Source organism: Stegostoma tigrinum, chromosome 5 (assembly GCF_030684315.1).
Source record: "Stegostoma tigrinum isolate sSteTig4 chromosome 5, sSteTig4.hap1, whole genome shotgun sequence".
NCBI classification, from domain to species: Eukaryota; Metazoa; Chordata; class Chondrichthyes; order Orectolobiformes; family Stegostomatidae; genus Stegostoma; species Stegostoma tigrinum.
In genome coordinates, this window is record NC_081358.1 from 115,910,404 (window position 1) to 115,925,929 (window position 15,526).

The 15,526-nt window shown below is 44.3% G+C and overlaps 1 protein-coding gene across 4 annotated transcripts in view; it reads right to left on the reverse strand.

The window, feature by feature from the left end:
- Positions 1 to 15,526, reverse strand: part of LOC125451988 (piezo-type mechanosensitive ion channel component 2-like) — a 645,421-nt gene that overhangs the window by 222,364 nt on the left and 407,531 nt on the right. For all 4 annotated transcript variants that reach the window (XM_059646233.1, XM_048529830.2, XM_048529829.2 and 1 more), the window contains exon 10: positions 1,247 to 1,285. In XM_059646233.1, the coding sequence (XP_059502216.1) occupies positions 1,247 to 1,285 (39 nt within the window). The remainder of the gene's footprint in view (positions 1 to 1,246; positions 1,286 to 15,526) is intronic.

Here is a 15,526-nt window from a genome sequence, read left to right on the forward strand (position 1 = left end):
CCATCAGGGTTATTTTTACCTTTGCAGTTCCTCAGTCCTACTCTCAATTCTCTGCCTTCCTGTATCTCGTCTTGCTATTGACTTAATTTTATTTCTTCCTATTAAAGCAACCATGCTCTCTCTACTTGTCCTTTTGATAGGACTCATATCCTGAGGTATTTACTTCCCAGCCCTGATCCCTTCTAACTATGTGTCTGTGATACCCACAACATGGTACCCACCAATTTAAATCGGCATTTTTCAAAGCCCTGCTTTGAATACTGTGCACACCAGATCCTAAGTCCTGTGTTGACCACTCCCTTTCTCTAGGTTGTCCTCATATCTGCTGTACCTGAAATTAGGTTCTTGCTTCTTTCCATACTGTCTTGTCCGTAAACTTTAATAACCTCTCCTGAGCCTTCCCCACCCTCGCCATATAAATACAAAAGGCAACATAACCTTTTGTAATTCTACCCTGATAATTATTAGTTTATTTTGTTTGTGATACGTGACATACAACAATTCTTAAATACTTGATTTATTTTTCAATGTTCTGGAATAGAGAACACTGTCCATCATTTTGATTTCACTCCTTTCCACTCTGTGTATCCCTCCATCCCACAGGCTTAGTCTCAGCATTGGTGACCTCTTTCCACTATTAACATATATTATTAACATCCATTCTTCATCTGTATGTACTCTCTATGACCACTAGCATTGCCTTTGCCTTTTGTTCTGGGCATTTTCACAATTCTTTTCTAGTTACTGATTCTCCCCCTTTGTACTAAGCACAAAAAGTATAATTTTCCAGCCCATCTTCGTTCCAAAGAAATCATACTGGACTCAAAACATTAACTCTGTTTCTTCGTCAACAAATACTGCCAGATCTGCTTCGACATTGTCTGTTTTTATTTCAGATCTCCAGCATCTATGGTTACTGTGTTTTTATTTTGTTATCTTTCAGTTTTGAATGTTGTCTTCTTATATGTACCATTCCTTTTGAATCCTACTTAGCAAGGGACTGTGAAAGAAGTTAGAATTTGTAACTTCTACCTTGTTCTGCTAACAATGAAAGAAAACTAAAGCAACCTTGTAACAATTTAAAAATCTGCGTGGAAACACTGAAATAATATTGATTTCAAGATTAAACAGACAAAAAGCAAATAGTTTTATAATCACAAATATTTTGAACATTTTGACTATTATTATTATTTAAAAATTACTATTATTAGAGCATGCATAAACAAAATGCCATATATTTACTAACATCAGAAGAGTTGGTATCATCCTGGGTAATTGTAAGGAGCTGAAAGAGACAAAGATGGATGAAAGTATTATAATCAAGTATCCAATGGTCCAGGCATGTATCTACTATCTATTAGCTCTTATTTCAAGTGAACCCACAAATGGTTACTGACACTGACCACTTCAATCATTTCCAAAGATGTAATTTTTATGACTTGCTGTATTCAGATAACAATGTGCCCACCAACACTGCATATTAAGAGTTCAGACCTGCTGAAATATATAGGTTCTGGGTTTGTGGTTGGCACTGGTCTCCACTACAGGAAAAGGAAATCCAACATTGTGGAAATTGGTTTACTAATTCACTGAAAACATTTTGTGCACTTGGTATAAGCCAAATTCACTCACATGGATCTAGGCCCGACTTCAGATGTGAAGTGATTTTGGTTAAAATTCTACAGCGCAAACACAACTTGTACAAACACCTTTAAAGATGGAGTTAAGATAAAGACCACACAGGATCTAATCTAAGTGAACCTAATTTAAATGACTAATGTTTATTCATACATTTATTACATATATTTATTCCTAAATATAAAGTAACAACAGTATTTGTAGTAACATAGCAGGAGTAACCCAAACAGAAGAAAAACCGTAGTTCAATTTATTTTGAACCAGTAGTCTGCAGTATATTTTTTACAATTTCAAGCACAGCATTTAACCAGATGCACGTAATCTCTCATTTGCTTAAAGTGTTATAAAACATTTATTAATATTTGTCATTTTCTTATTTTGTGGAGATAACAATTAAACTCAGGGCTGAATCTTTCTTCGTTTTGGCCAAGTCCAAGCGGCATAGAGTTTTTGTTTGGAATATTTTATTTGCAGTGAAGCATAATTTCTTTCTATGTATCCTACCAAACTCACTTCATTAACTACCTACCATGTCTCTAATGGCGTGTCTCAAATCTGATTTCCAACTTATCTGACCATGTACCGTTCGCAAAATTAGTCACAACTCAGCAGATATCCCAGAATTCACCATCATTCTTTAAAACCTGATAACGCTTTGCACAAGCACTGTTATTCTGTAGCTACCCTGCACATTTGCACAGACATGGCTGACAGGGAGAAATTGGCACCCTGCTTCACAGTCAAAGTCCTGTGGTTCAGAAGAGAAGAATGTTACCCTGGCCTTTTTAGTTGTTTCAGTGGCGGGAGTCCGGGACAAAGCACGAGAGCAGCCTGGGAAGGTAAGCCTTTCGATTATAAAAGTCTTACCTCATGTGACTGCGGCCTTTCAGTCGTTTCAGGGGCGGGAGTCCGGGAGAAAGCTGGAGGACAGCCTGGGAAGATAAGCTTCTACCCAAAAAATTTGCGGGTTAACTAATACCCGAGGCATTACAAACCCCCTCTTACCTAATAATAATGACTAAATGTGGTGAGCAAGTAAGCTATTTGCATTTTCCTTTCCTCATCTCTGTTATCTTTCAAGGTGATCACCCAGATGCCAAATCCTCTGGGAGCGGGTCGGAAGGCAAAGCCAGAGTCTGTTTGAGTAGGTAACGAAGTAATGAAGTAAACTTACCGGTGCAGAAAACACTGCAAAGCTAAAACAAAACTAATTAACTAAGTAGAGATGGCAGACTAGGTGATGTGTTGTAGCTGTATGATGTGGGAGGTAGCTGATCCCATTCAGAATGGCAGTGAACACATCTGCAGCAAGTGTTGGCTGCTTGAAGAACTCCAGCTCAAAAGTGATGAGCTGGAATCCAAACTCCAAACACTGCAGCACATCCAGGAGGCAGAGAAATACCTGGATGCTGTGTTCCAGGAGGCAGTCACACCTGGTAAATTAACTAATGTTAATTCGATTGGCAGGCAGGGACAGCAGTGTGTGACTGCGAATGAGGCAGGTAGAGGGACCCTGCAGACAGGAACACAGGAGCTGCAGCCTTTGACGCGTCCCACAGGTATGAGGCACTTGCTCCCTGCATGGATGTGGAACAGGGCTGCAGGAAGGATGAGTCATCTGGCCACGGCACCACGGTCCAGGCGGCCATTCAAGAGGGGGGAGCAAAAAGACAGATTATAGTTGTAGAGGATTCCATCATCAGGGGGACAGACAGTATCCTTAGCAAGCAGGATAGAGAATCCCGCATGGTGTGTTGCCTGCTCGAGAGGATCCAGTTGTTGTGGTCCATCTAGGTACCAACAACATAGGCAGGGCTAGGAAAAAAGACCTGTTTCGGGATTACGAAAAGCTAGGAACAAAATTTAAGAAACAGGTCTTTAAGGGTCATAATCTCTGGAGTGCTGCCCATGCCACATGTAAATTGGCACAGAGAGGCGAGGTTCAGGGAAGTAAACACGTGACTAAAGTGTGGTGTGGGAAAGAGGGTTTCCTTTTCAGGGGGCACTGGCATCAGTTCTGGGGCAGGAGGGATCTATACCGCTGGGATGGACTCCACAGGAACAGAGCCGGGTCCAGTGTTCTGGTGGAAAGGGTAAATAGGGTGGTAAGTAGGACTTTAAACTAGTAGGCAGGGGTAAGGGAGAAATGAGCACAGAGTGAGAATAACAATTAATATAAGGCAAAGCAGCAGGTTAGCAGGTGACGAGGAAGCTTCAACTCCATGAAAATTAGGAAAAAAGTTAAAGGGAAGGAGAACTTAAGAGCTGTTAGTAATGGAGGTAATAGGACCCAAAAAAGGTGCAAAAACTAGCATAAGGGCACTTTGTCAGAATGCTTGGAGCATCAAAAACAAGGTGGATGAGTTGACAGCGCAAATCATGGCAAACAGGTACAATTTAGTGGCCTTTACAGAGACATGGTTACAGGACGGTCATGACTGGAAGTTAAATATCCAGGTGTATCAAACTGTTCGGAAGGGCTGACAGGAAAGTAGGGGAGGTGGTGCTGCTCTGAATTTTAAGAATGATATCAGGGCAGTAGTGACAAATGATATAGGTTCTACTGAACAAAACGTTGAATCCATTTGGGTGGAAGTTAGGAATAGCAGGGAGAAGAAGTCACTGATAGGTGTGATCTATAGGCCACCAAATAATGACGTTGTGGTGGGCAGGCAATAAATGTAGAAATAGCTAATGCATGTAAAAATGGTACAGCAATTATCATGGGGGATTTTAATCTACATATCGATTGGTCAAACCAGGTCGGTCATGGCAGTCTTGAGGGGGGGTTCATAGAATGCATCCGCGATAATTTCCTTGAACAATATGTAATGGAACCTACAAGGGAGCAAGCTATCCTATATCTAGTGCTGTGTAATGAGCCAGGAATAATTAATAATCTCACAGTTAGGGATCCTCTTGGAAGGAGCAATCACAGTATGGTCAAATTTAAAATACAGATGGAGCATGAGAAAGTTAATTCCAGTACCTATGTTCTGTGCTTAAACAAAGGAGACTATGAAGGAATGAGGGAGGAATTAGCTAGGGCAGAATGGGAGCAAAAACTTTATGGCGGGTCAGCTGAGGAACAGTGGAGGACTTTCAAAACAATTTTTCACAGTGCTCAGCAGAAGTATATTCCAGTGATAAGTAAGAACTGTCGGAAAACAGAGAGACAATCATGGATATCTAAGGAAATAAAGGAAAGTATCAGATTGAAAAAAAAGACACAAAAAAGCAAAGAGTAGTGGGAAAATTGTAGACTGGGAAATCTTTAAAGGCCAACAGAAAGCCACAAAAAGTGATAAAGAAACGTAAGATAGATTATGACAGTAAACTAGCTCAGAATATAAAAACAAGCAGCATAAGTTTCCATGAACACTTAAATCGTAAAAGAGTGGCGAAAGTAAACATTGGTTCTGCAGAGGATGGGTAGGCCAATTTAATAACTGGGAATGAGGAAATAACCGGGACATTAAACAGTTATTTCGTGTCGGTCTTCACAATGGAAGACACAAATAACATTCCGCAAACTAATGGCAAAAGGTTACGGGAGGCGAGGACCTAGAAACTATCATTATCACTAAGGACGCAGTACTGGGCTACTTGCTAAAGATAGACAAGTCTCCTGGCCCTGATGAAATGCATCCCAGGGTACTAAAAGAGGTGATAGGGGAAATAGCAAATGCACCAGTAATTATTTACCAAAATTCACTGGACTCTGGGGTGGTTCCCGCAAATCGGAAAACAGCTAATGTGACGCCGCTGTTCAAAAAAGGAAGTAGACAAAAAGCAGGTAACTATAGGCCAGTTAGCTTAACTTCGGTTGTGGGGAAAATGCTTGAATCTATCATTAAGAAGAAATAGCAAGACATCTGGATATAAATTGTCCCATTGGGAACACCCAGCATGGGTTCATGAAGGGTAGATCATGTTTAACTAATTTGGTGGAATTCTTTGAGGACGTTACCTGCATGGTGGACAATGGGGAATCTGTGGATTTGGTGTATCTGGATTTCTAGAAGGCATTTGACAAGGTGCTATATAAGATAAAGTCCCACGGTACTATAGATAATGTACTGGCATGGATAGAGGATTGGTTGACCAGTAGAAAGCAAAGAGTAAGGGTAAATGGTTGTTTTTCTGGTTGGCGTTCAGTGGCTAGTGGTGTGCCTCAGGGATCAGTGTTGGGACCGCAATTGTTTACAATTTACATAGATGATTTGGAGTTGGGGACTAAGCGTGGTGTGTCAAAATTTGCAGATGACACTAAGATGAGTGGTAGAGCAAATTGTGCAGAAGACACTGAGAGTCTGCAGATGGATACAGACAGTCTAAGAGAGTGAGCAAGGGTCTGGCAGATGGAATACAATGTTAATAAGTGTGAGGAATTTTGGTAGGAATAACAGGAAAATGGACTATGTTTTAAATGGTAAAAAATTGCAGCAGACTGCTGTGCGGTGGGACTTGGGTGTCCTTGTGCATGAATTGCTAAAAGTAGGATTGCAGTTGCAGCAGGCAATTAAAAAGGCAAATGGAATTTTGTCTGCCATTGTTAGAGGGATGGAGTTTAAAAAATGGGAGGCTATGCTGCAGCTGTATAGAGTCTTGGTGAGGCCACACCTGGAGCACTGTGTGCAGTTCTGGTCACCTTACTTGAGAAGAGAGGGGGTGCACAGGAGATTCACTTGGTTGATTCAGAGTTGAGAGGGTTGAATTATGAGGAGAGACTGAGTAGACTGGGATTATACTCATTGGAATTCAGAAGAATGAGGGGAGACCTTATAGAAACGTATAAGATTATGAAGGGAATAGATAAGGTGGAGGTAGAGAGGTTGTTTCCACTAGCAGGTGAAACTAGGACTAGAGGGCATCGCCTCAAAATAAAGCAAAGCAGATATAGGACTGAGGTCAGGAGGAACTTCTTCACCCAAAGGGTTGTGAATCTGTGGAATTCCCTGCCCAGTGAGGCGATTGAAGCTACTTCACTGAACGTTTTTAAGGCAAGGCCAGATTAGCTTTTGAACAGTAAAGGAATTAAGGGTTATGGTGAGTGGGCGGGTAAGTGGAGCTGAGTCTCAAAAAGATCAGCCATGATCTTATTAAATGGCAGGGCAGGCTCGAGGGGCCAGATGGCCTACTCCTGTTCCTAGTTCTAATGTTCTTATGTTCTTACGTACTTCTTCCACCCCAAGGATCAGAATTGGAGGTCACAACACCAGACCATTCTGGCCTGGTCCAAGGTTGCCTTAAGAATTGGAAGGCACCTTAAATCTGTATTTACTCAGCATTCCATATTTGGTAGTTGCATATTTGATAGCATGAAACTTTGTCTACCTATGTCACATCAGGTATTAGTCTTCTCAAAGATAATGAAATTTCAATATGAAAACAGAAGAGATCCTAAGAACCATCCAGGTCCTGAGTAATGTCAAAGATTTACCAGGTGTCACCCTGCTCCATTATCAATGAAGTGTATTTGGTATCAGAGGAAACAAAAACTAACCTTCAAATGAATATGGGCACGGGCGTAACGATTATCCAACATGATAAGGAGCTGTCTCATGGCTAGTGGCCAAGAGATGTTAGATAGGAGAGTCACTTACATTGGTGGCCAGCCCCAAAATAAGGTATATTAATGGGCACAGAAGGGGAGGAAGGTGCAACAGACCTAGGGAAGTGAACCATACCATTGTTTTGGTGGAAGACAAGGAGCTCCTCTACGTTCCACTAGCATCAGCCCAAGAGAAGAACCAAGGCTGTTGGTACTGAGACTGTGATCATGAATCCACTAAAATCACCAGTTCCCACCCAGGTTACTGGACCCTCAACTCGCTGGATGAATGTCAGCAGTGAAGGAAGGTGGTGAATATCTTTCTCCACTCCACCAGGGTGAGTTCTACCATCTTCTCTCTGATACCTCATACTGAATCTATCCCTGCCACTGTCACCACTCTCACTGTTGCCTGAAACAGCTGGGCCATACACTCTCTGAACACCACTGTCACTGCTTGCACTCTGTGCTACCAAATCACTTAACCATGACATCTCCCTGTTGTAACAGTTGTGCAACTCACCTTCATTTCCCATAATACCTGCTCCTCTATCATCCCAAACAGGAAAACAGTCCACAACACAGCAGGGGGAATCAGAACGGGTAGGCTGCCCAAAATTTGGTTTGTCACTGCTTCTGAGGAGAGGACTGCCCAAACAGTGCCAAAACTGATGACGGAGGCTGCCCATGACTTGCTGTGCAGGGAATCCCTGAATGAAGGTTATCTCCTTCACTTGACTGAGACCTGCTGACAACCATGATCAATTGCTGTCTTTGTGTCCGCAATAAATGGTACGGCAAGACAGCAATAATATGAGCCTGATACCTCTGGCTGAAGAGACAAAATGCAAAGAGGCAATGCAAGGTTGTGAGTATCCAAGTAGGCTCAAAGTGAGTGAGTGCAATGAGAGCGAGTCAAGTGCCAGGACAGACCTCTCCTTCCTGGACCTCTCTGTTTCCATCTCTAGCAACCACCTGGAAACCAATATCCATTTCAAGCCCACCAACTCCCATAGCTACCTAGAATACACCTCCTCCCACCCAACTTCCTGCAAAAATGCCATCCTCGATTCCCAATTCCTTTGCCTCCGCCACATCTGCTCCCAGGATGAGGCATTGCACTACCAATGTCCTCGTTTTTCAAGGACCACAAAATCCGCCCCCCTCTGTGGTCAAGAACACCCTCGACCGTGTCTCCCGCATTTCCCACAACTCATCCCTCACACACCCTCTCCGCAATAATGACCAAAACAGAATCCTACTCCTCCTCACGTATCACCTCACCAACCTCTGGATCCAACGCATCATCCTCTGACACTTCTGCCATTGGCAATCTGACCCCACCATCAGACAATTTTCCCTCCCACCCTTATCTGCTTTCCTGACGGACCACTCTCTTCGGGACTCCCTTGTCCACTCCACATTCCCCTCCTGCCCCACCACACCCGGCATAGAACATAGAACATAACAACACAGTATAGGCCCTTCGGCCCTCGATGTTGTGCCGACCTGTCATACCAATCTGAAGCCCATCTAACCTACACTATTCCATGTATGTCCATATGCTTGTCCAATGATGACTTAAATGTACCCAAAGTTGGCAAATCTACGACTGTTGCAGGCAAAGCGTTTCATTCCCTTACTATTCTCTGAGTAAAGAAACTACCTCTGACATCTGTCCTATATCTTTCACCCCTCAAATTAAAGCTATGCCCTCTCGTGCTCGCCGTCACCATCCCAGGAAAAAGGGTCTCCCTATCTGCCCTATCTAAACCTTTGATTATCTTATATGTCTCAATTAAGTCACCTCTCAACCTTCTTCTCTCTAATGAAAACAGCCTCAAGTCCCTCAGCCTTTCCTCGTAAGATCTTCCCTCCATACCAGGCAACATCCTAGTAAATCTCCTCTGCACCCTTTCCAAAGCTTCCACATCCTTCTTACAATGCGGTGACCAGAACTGGATGCAATACTCCAAGTGGGGCAGCACCAGAGTTTTATACAGCTGCAGCATAACCTCATGGTTCCGGAACTCGATCCCTCTATTAATAAAAGCTAAAACACTGTATGCATTCTTAACAGCCCTGTCAACCTGGGTGGCAACTTTCAAGGATCTGTGTACATGGACACCGAGATCTCTCTGCTCATCTACACTACAAAGAATCTTACCATTAGCCCAGTACTTTGCATTGCGGTTACTCCTACCAAAGTGCATCACCTCACACTTGTCTGCATTAAACTCCATTTGCCACCTCTCAGCCCAGCTCTGCAGCTTATCTATGTCTCTCTGTAACCTACAACATCCTTCGTCACTATCCACAACTCCACCAAACTTAGTGTCGTCTGCAAATTTACTAACCCATCTTCCTACGCCCTCATCCAGGTCGTTTATAAAAATGACAAACAGCAGTGGACCCAACACCGACCCTTGCGGTACACCACTAGTAACTGGACTTCAGGATGAACATTTCCCATCAACTACCACCCTCTGTCTTCTTTCAGCAAGCCAATTTCTGATCCAAACTGCTATATCTCCCACAATCCCATTCCTCCACAGTTTGTACAATAGCCTACTGTGCGGAACCGTATTGAATGCCTTGCTGAAATCCACATACACCACATTAACCGGTTTACTCTCATCTCCCTGTTTGGTCACCTTCTCAAAGAACTCAATAAGGTTTGTGAGGCACTACATACCCTTCACAAAACCGTGCTGACTATCCCTAATCAAATTATTCTTTTCTAGATGATTATAAATCTATCCCTTATAACCTTTTCCAACACTTTACCAACAACTGAAGTAAACCTCACTGTTCTATAATTACCAAGGTTGTCTCTACTCCCCTTCTTGAACAGGGGAACCACATTTGCTATCCTCCAGTCTTCTGGCACTATTCCTGTAGACAATGACGAGTTAAAGATCAATGCCAAAGGCTCGGCAATCTCCTCCCTGGCATCCCAGAGGATCCTAGGATAAATCCCATCCGGCCCAGGGGACTTATCTATTTTCACACTCTGTAGGATTTCTAATACCTCTTCCTTGTGAACCTCAATCCCACCTAGTCTAGTAGCCTGTATCTCAGTATTCTCCTCGACAACATTATCATTTTCTAGAGTGAATAGTGTTGAAAAATATACATTTAGTGCTTCCCCTATCTCCTCTGACTCCACACACAACTTCTTACTACTATCCTTGATTGGCCCTAATCTTACTCTCGTCATTCTTTTATTCATTAAATACCTATAGAAAGCCTTAGGGTTGACCCTGATCCTATCTGCCAACAACTTCTCATGTCTCCTCCTGGCTCTTCTGAGCTCTCTTTTTAGGTCTTTCCTGGCTACCTTTCCTTCGTAAACCACGGCTCCCGCGCTCTACAGCTTCCTCCCTGCCTGACAGGTATATACTTATCTAGGACACACAGGAGCTTTTCCTTGAATAAGCTCCACATTTCTAATGTGCCCATCCCCTGCAGTTTCCTTCCCCATCCTATGCTCCCTAAATCTTGCCTAATCTCATTATAGAGATCAGAGATAATGGGAACTGCAGATGCTAAAATTGTGATCACTATCACCAAAGTGCTCACCTACTTCCAAATCTAACACCTGGCCGGGCTCATTACCCAGTGTCAAATCTAATGTAGCTTCGCCCCTTGTTGGCCTGTCTACATACTGTGTCAGGAAGCACTTCTGCACACACTGGACAAAAACTGACCCATCTATAGTACTCGAACTGTAGTGCTCCTGGTCAATATTTGGAAAGTTGAAGTCCCCCATGACAACTACCCTGTCTCTCTCACTCCTATCGAGAATCATCTTCGCTATCCTTTCCTCTACATATCTGGAACTATTCGGAGGCCGATAGAAAACTCCCAACAGGGTGACCTCTCCTTTCCTGTTTCTAACCTCAGCTGAGTCCCCAAACATCCTTTCTGCAACTGTAATACTGTCCTTGACCAACAACGCCACACCTCCCCCTCTTTTACCATCTTCTCTGTTCTTACTGAAACATCTAAATCCCTGAACCTGCAACAACCATTCCTGTCCCTGCTTTATCCATGTCTCCGAAATGGCCACAACATCAAAGTCCCAGGTACCAACCCATGCTGCAAGTTCACCCACCTTATTACGGATGCTCCTGGCGTTGAAGTAGACATACTTCAAACCAATTTCTTGCTTGCCAGTGCCATCTTGCGTCCCTGAAACTTTATTTCGGACCTCCCTACTCTCAACCTTTTCTATACTCGAACTACAGTTTTGGTTCCCATCCCCCTGCTGAATTAATTTAAACCCACCCAAATAGCCTTAGCGAATATCCCCCCCCCCCCAGGATATTGGTACCCCTGTGGTTCAGGTGAAGACCATCTTGCTTGTAGAGGTCCCACCTACCCCAGAAAGAGCCCCAATTATCCAAGAATCCAAAGCCCTCCCTCCTGCACCATCCCTGTAGCCACGTGTTCAACTCCTCTCTCTCCCTATTCCTTGCTTTGCTAGCACGTGGCACGGGCAACAAACCAGAGACAACAACTCTGTTCATCCTAGTTCTAAGCTTCCATCCTAGCTCCCTGAATTTCTGCCTTAAATCCCCATCTCTCTTCCTACCTATGTCATTGGTGCCTATATGGACCACGACTTGGGACTGCTCACCCTCCCCCTTAAGGATCACAAAAACACGATCAGAGACATCACGAACCCTGGCACCTGGGAGGCAACACACCAACCGTGAGTCTCTCTCGTCCCCACAGAACCTTCTATCTGTCCCCCTAATTATGCAGTCTTCAATGACTACTGTTCTGCTCCTCTTCCCCCTTCCCTTCTAAGCAACAGGGACAGACTCTGTGCCAGAGACCTGTGCCCCACTGCTTTCCCCCGGTAAGTCGTCGCCCCCAACAGTATCCAAAATGGTATACTTATTATTGAGGGGAATGGCCACAGGGTATCCCTGCACTGCCTGCCAGTTCCCTTTCCGGCCACTGACTATAACCCATCTGCCTTTTTCTTGTACCTGAGGAGTGACTACTTCCCTGTAACTTCTGTCAATAACCCCCTCTGCCTCCCGAATCATCCGAAGTCCATCCAACTCCAGCTCCAGTTCCCTAACGTGGTTTTCGAGGAGCTGGAGTTGCAGCCTGTGCCATCTTGCGTCCTTGAAACTTTATTTCGGACCTCCCTACTCTCAACCTTTTCTATACTCGAACTACAGTTTTGGTTCCCATCCCCCTGCTGAATTAATTTAAACCCACCCGAATAGCCTTAGCGAATTCCCCCCCCCCCCCCCCCCCCAGGATATTGGTACCCCTCTGGTTCAGTGGGGCACAGGTCTCTGCAGATGTAGTCAGCTGGGACACTAGTGGTGACCCTCACCTCCCACATTCTGCAGGAGGAACATTCAACTGCCCTGACCTCCATTCCTATTATTCTAAATTCCCAAAGAGACTGTTGAAAAATAAAGAATAAAAAATAAACTAGTTACCTTACCAATCTGGCACACAGAACCTTTTTTTTGGTTAGAGGAGGAGGATGGGTGGGAGGCACTACCCGAGTAGTGTTTCGGGTAACGCAACCACACAAATATATTACCTAACTTACTCAGCAGTCCCGTGTCCGCTCCTGCTCAGCATATGCTCCGCCTATTCACGAGATAAGTTTTTAAAACTGACTCACCTTCCCGGCAGCTACCTGGAAGTGCTATACCTGCCCCTACACCTCCCCCCTCACCTCCATCCCAGGTCCCAAGACGACTTTCCACATCAAGCAGATGTTCACTTGCACATCTGCTAATGTGGTATACTATATCTGCTGTTCCTGTTGTGGCCTCCTCAATATCGGGGAAACTAAGCGGTGGCTTGGGGACTGTTTTGCAGAACACCTGTGCTCAGTTCACACTAAACAACTACATCTCCCAGTCGCAAACCATTTCAACTTCCCCTTCCATTCCTCAGATGACATGTCCATCCTGGGCTTACTGCAGTGCAACAATGATGCCACCCGAACTATGCGGGAATAACACCTCATATTTCGCTTGGGAACCCTGCAGCCCAATGGTATCAATGTGGACTTCACAAGCTTCAAAATCTCCCCATCCTCTACCACATCCCAAAACCATGGCAGCTTGTCCACGCCTCCCTACCCTGTCTTTCCTCCCCACACACCCTCCTCCCACCTCAAGCCCCACCCCCATCTCCTACCTACTAGCCTCATCTCGCCCCCTTGGTCTGTCCATCCTCCCTGGGCTGACCTATCTTCTCTCTAACTACCTATCTACACTCACCTTTCCTGGCTCCATCTCTGCCTCTTGACCTGTCTGTCTCCTCTCCACCTATCTTTTCCTCTATCCATCTTCTATCCACCTCCCCCTCTGTCCCTATATATTTCAGAACCCCCTTCCCCCTTCCCCATTTTTGAAGAAGGGTCTAGGCCCGAAATGTTAACCTTCCTGCTCCTCTGATGCTGCTTGGCCTGCTGTGTTCACCAGCTCTACACCTTGTTATCTCAGATTCTCCAGCATCTGCAGTTCCTACTATCTCATTAACTCATCCCTCACCCATTCTCTTCTCTCACACCATAACAGGGCATTCCTGGTCTTGACTTTTCACTGCACCAATATCCAAATCCAAAAGATCATAAGCCACCATTTCCACCACATCCAGAAGAATGCCACTGCCAGACACATATTCCCCTCCTCTCCCTTGTCAGCGTTTTGCAGTGAGTGTTCCCTCCTGGACATCCTGATCTACTCCTTCTCCATTCCAAAGACATCCCCACGCTCCCATGGTACCTTACCATTCAATCACATAAAGTGCAACACTTGCCTGTACACTACCACTTGATTCACTATCCGGGGCCCCAGGCACATTTTCCAGATGAGCCAGAAATTTGCTTGCACTTCACTCTATCTAGTCCACTGTATTTGCTGCTCATAATGAGGTCCTCTCTACACTGGGGAGATGAAACGCAAATTAGGTGATCGATTTGCAGAATACCTACTTTTTATCCGTAAAACTAACATCATACTTCCAGCTGCTTGCCACTTCAGCACCACAGTTCTCCATATCAACTTTCTGTTGAGCGCTTATTGCAGTGCTCCAGCAAGGCTCAGTGCTAGGAGAACAGCATTTCATCTTCCTAGAGGACCCTGCAGACTTAAGGGCTCAAAAGGGAGGTCAATAACTGATGATGTCATTCCATGTCCTTTACTTATTCACAAATCATAGGCCTTGTCATGGTATGGACAGTTTTCAACATATCCAGCCCATTTCCTCTTAGATATTGTCTCCATTATCAACTTCTGATACATGGCACAGCCATTTGCAAACTCCAGATACATTTAATTTGCAATCAAGTCATTAGCAGTTTGCTACACATGCAGATTGAAGGTGTCTCAGGATTGGATTCTGCTCAAAGGTGATTTGCAACATGTCCATGGTGCTTACGAATTGAACATGAGCATTTCAACGATGTTGATGTTGGCAGCAATGATGTTACAAAAGGCTAATGCTGGCCAAAGGAGAACCATTGTTCATGCAAATTTGAAGAGTGCTACGGAAGCCACACTGTATTGCTTCATCATCTGTCGTTTAAGTGTTCCAATTGTCTGTACTGAATGTAGTCACAAGTTGAATGTTTGATGTCATTCTGGGAAAGGAATGGTATCAAGCTGCATGCATTTCTTTCTTCATCACATCGAGTGGACGTTCAGCCAGAACAGCACTTTAAACAAATTGCTGTACACGCCGAGCTTGAAGGTGAATGGATGAGAAACTCATGTCCCTTGTTATCAGAATGCACATTTTTCACAACAGTGAGAAGTGTGTTAAGTGTCATCTGCACAGTATGCTTCTGATGACTCTTCTGAAATCTAAGAACGTCTGTCACTCCTTTTCATAATGTAGATAATTTCCATCAAGACTCCTGCACCTTGCTTGTGATAGCATGTTGATCACTGTTGATGCCTACCTAAGCAAGTAAAGGTGGATGCAAGATAACAAAGTGTGAAGCTGAATGAACACAGCAGGCCAAGCAGCATCTCAGGAGCACAAAAGCTGACATTTTGGGCCTAGACCCTTCAGGTGGATCCAGGAGGATCAGGGTTGATAGCAAGCACAGGACCACCAGCAAGGTGACATGGAAGACAAAGGCTACATAGCTCAGCAAGAGGTCATATCGTAGAGTACTCAGGATGCACAGGAAGCCCAGGGATTCCCAGCCAAGGCTCAACTCCTTAGAGATGCGTCACATTCATACAGCATGGTCCAACTCATCCATATCGACTAAGTTTCCTAAACTGAACTAGTCCCACTTGCTTACGTTTGGCCCATTTCCATCTAAACCTTTTCTAT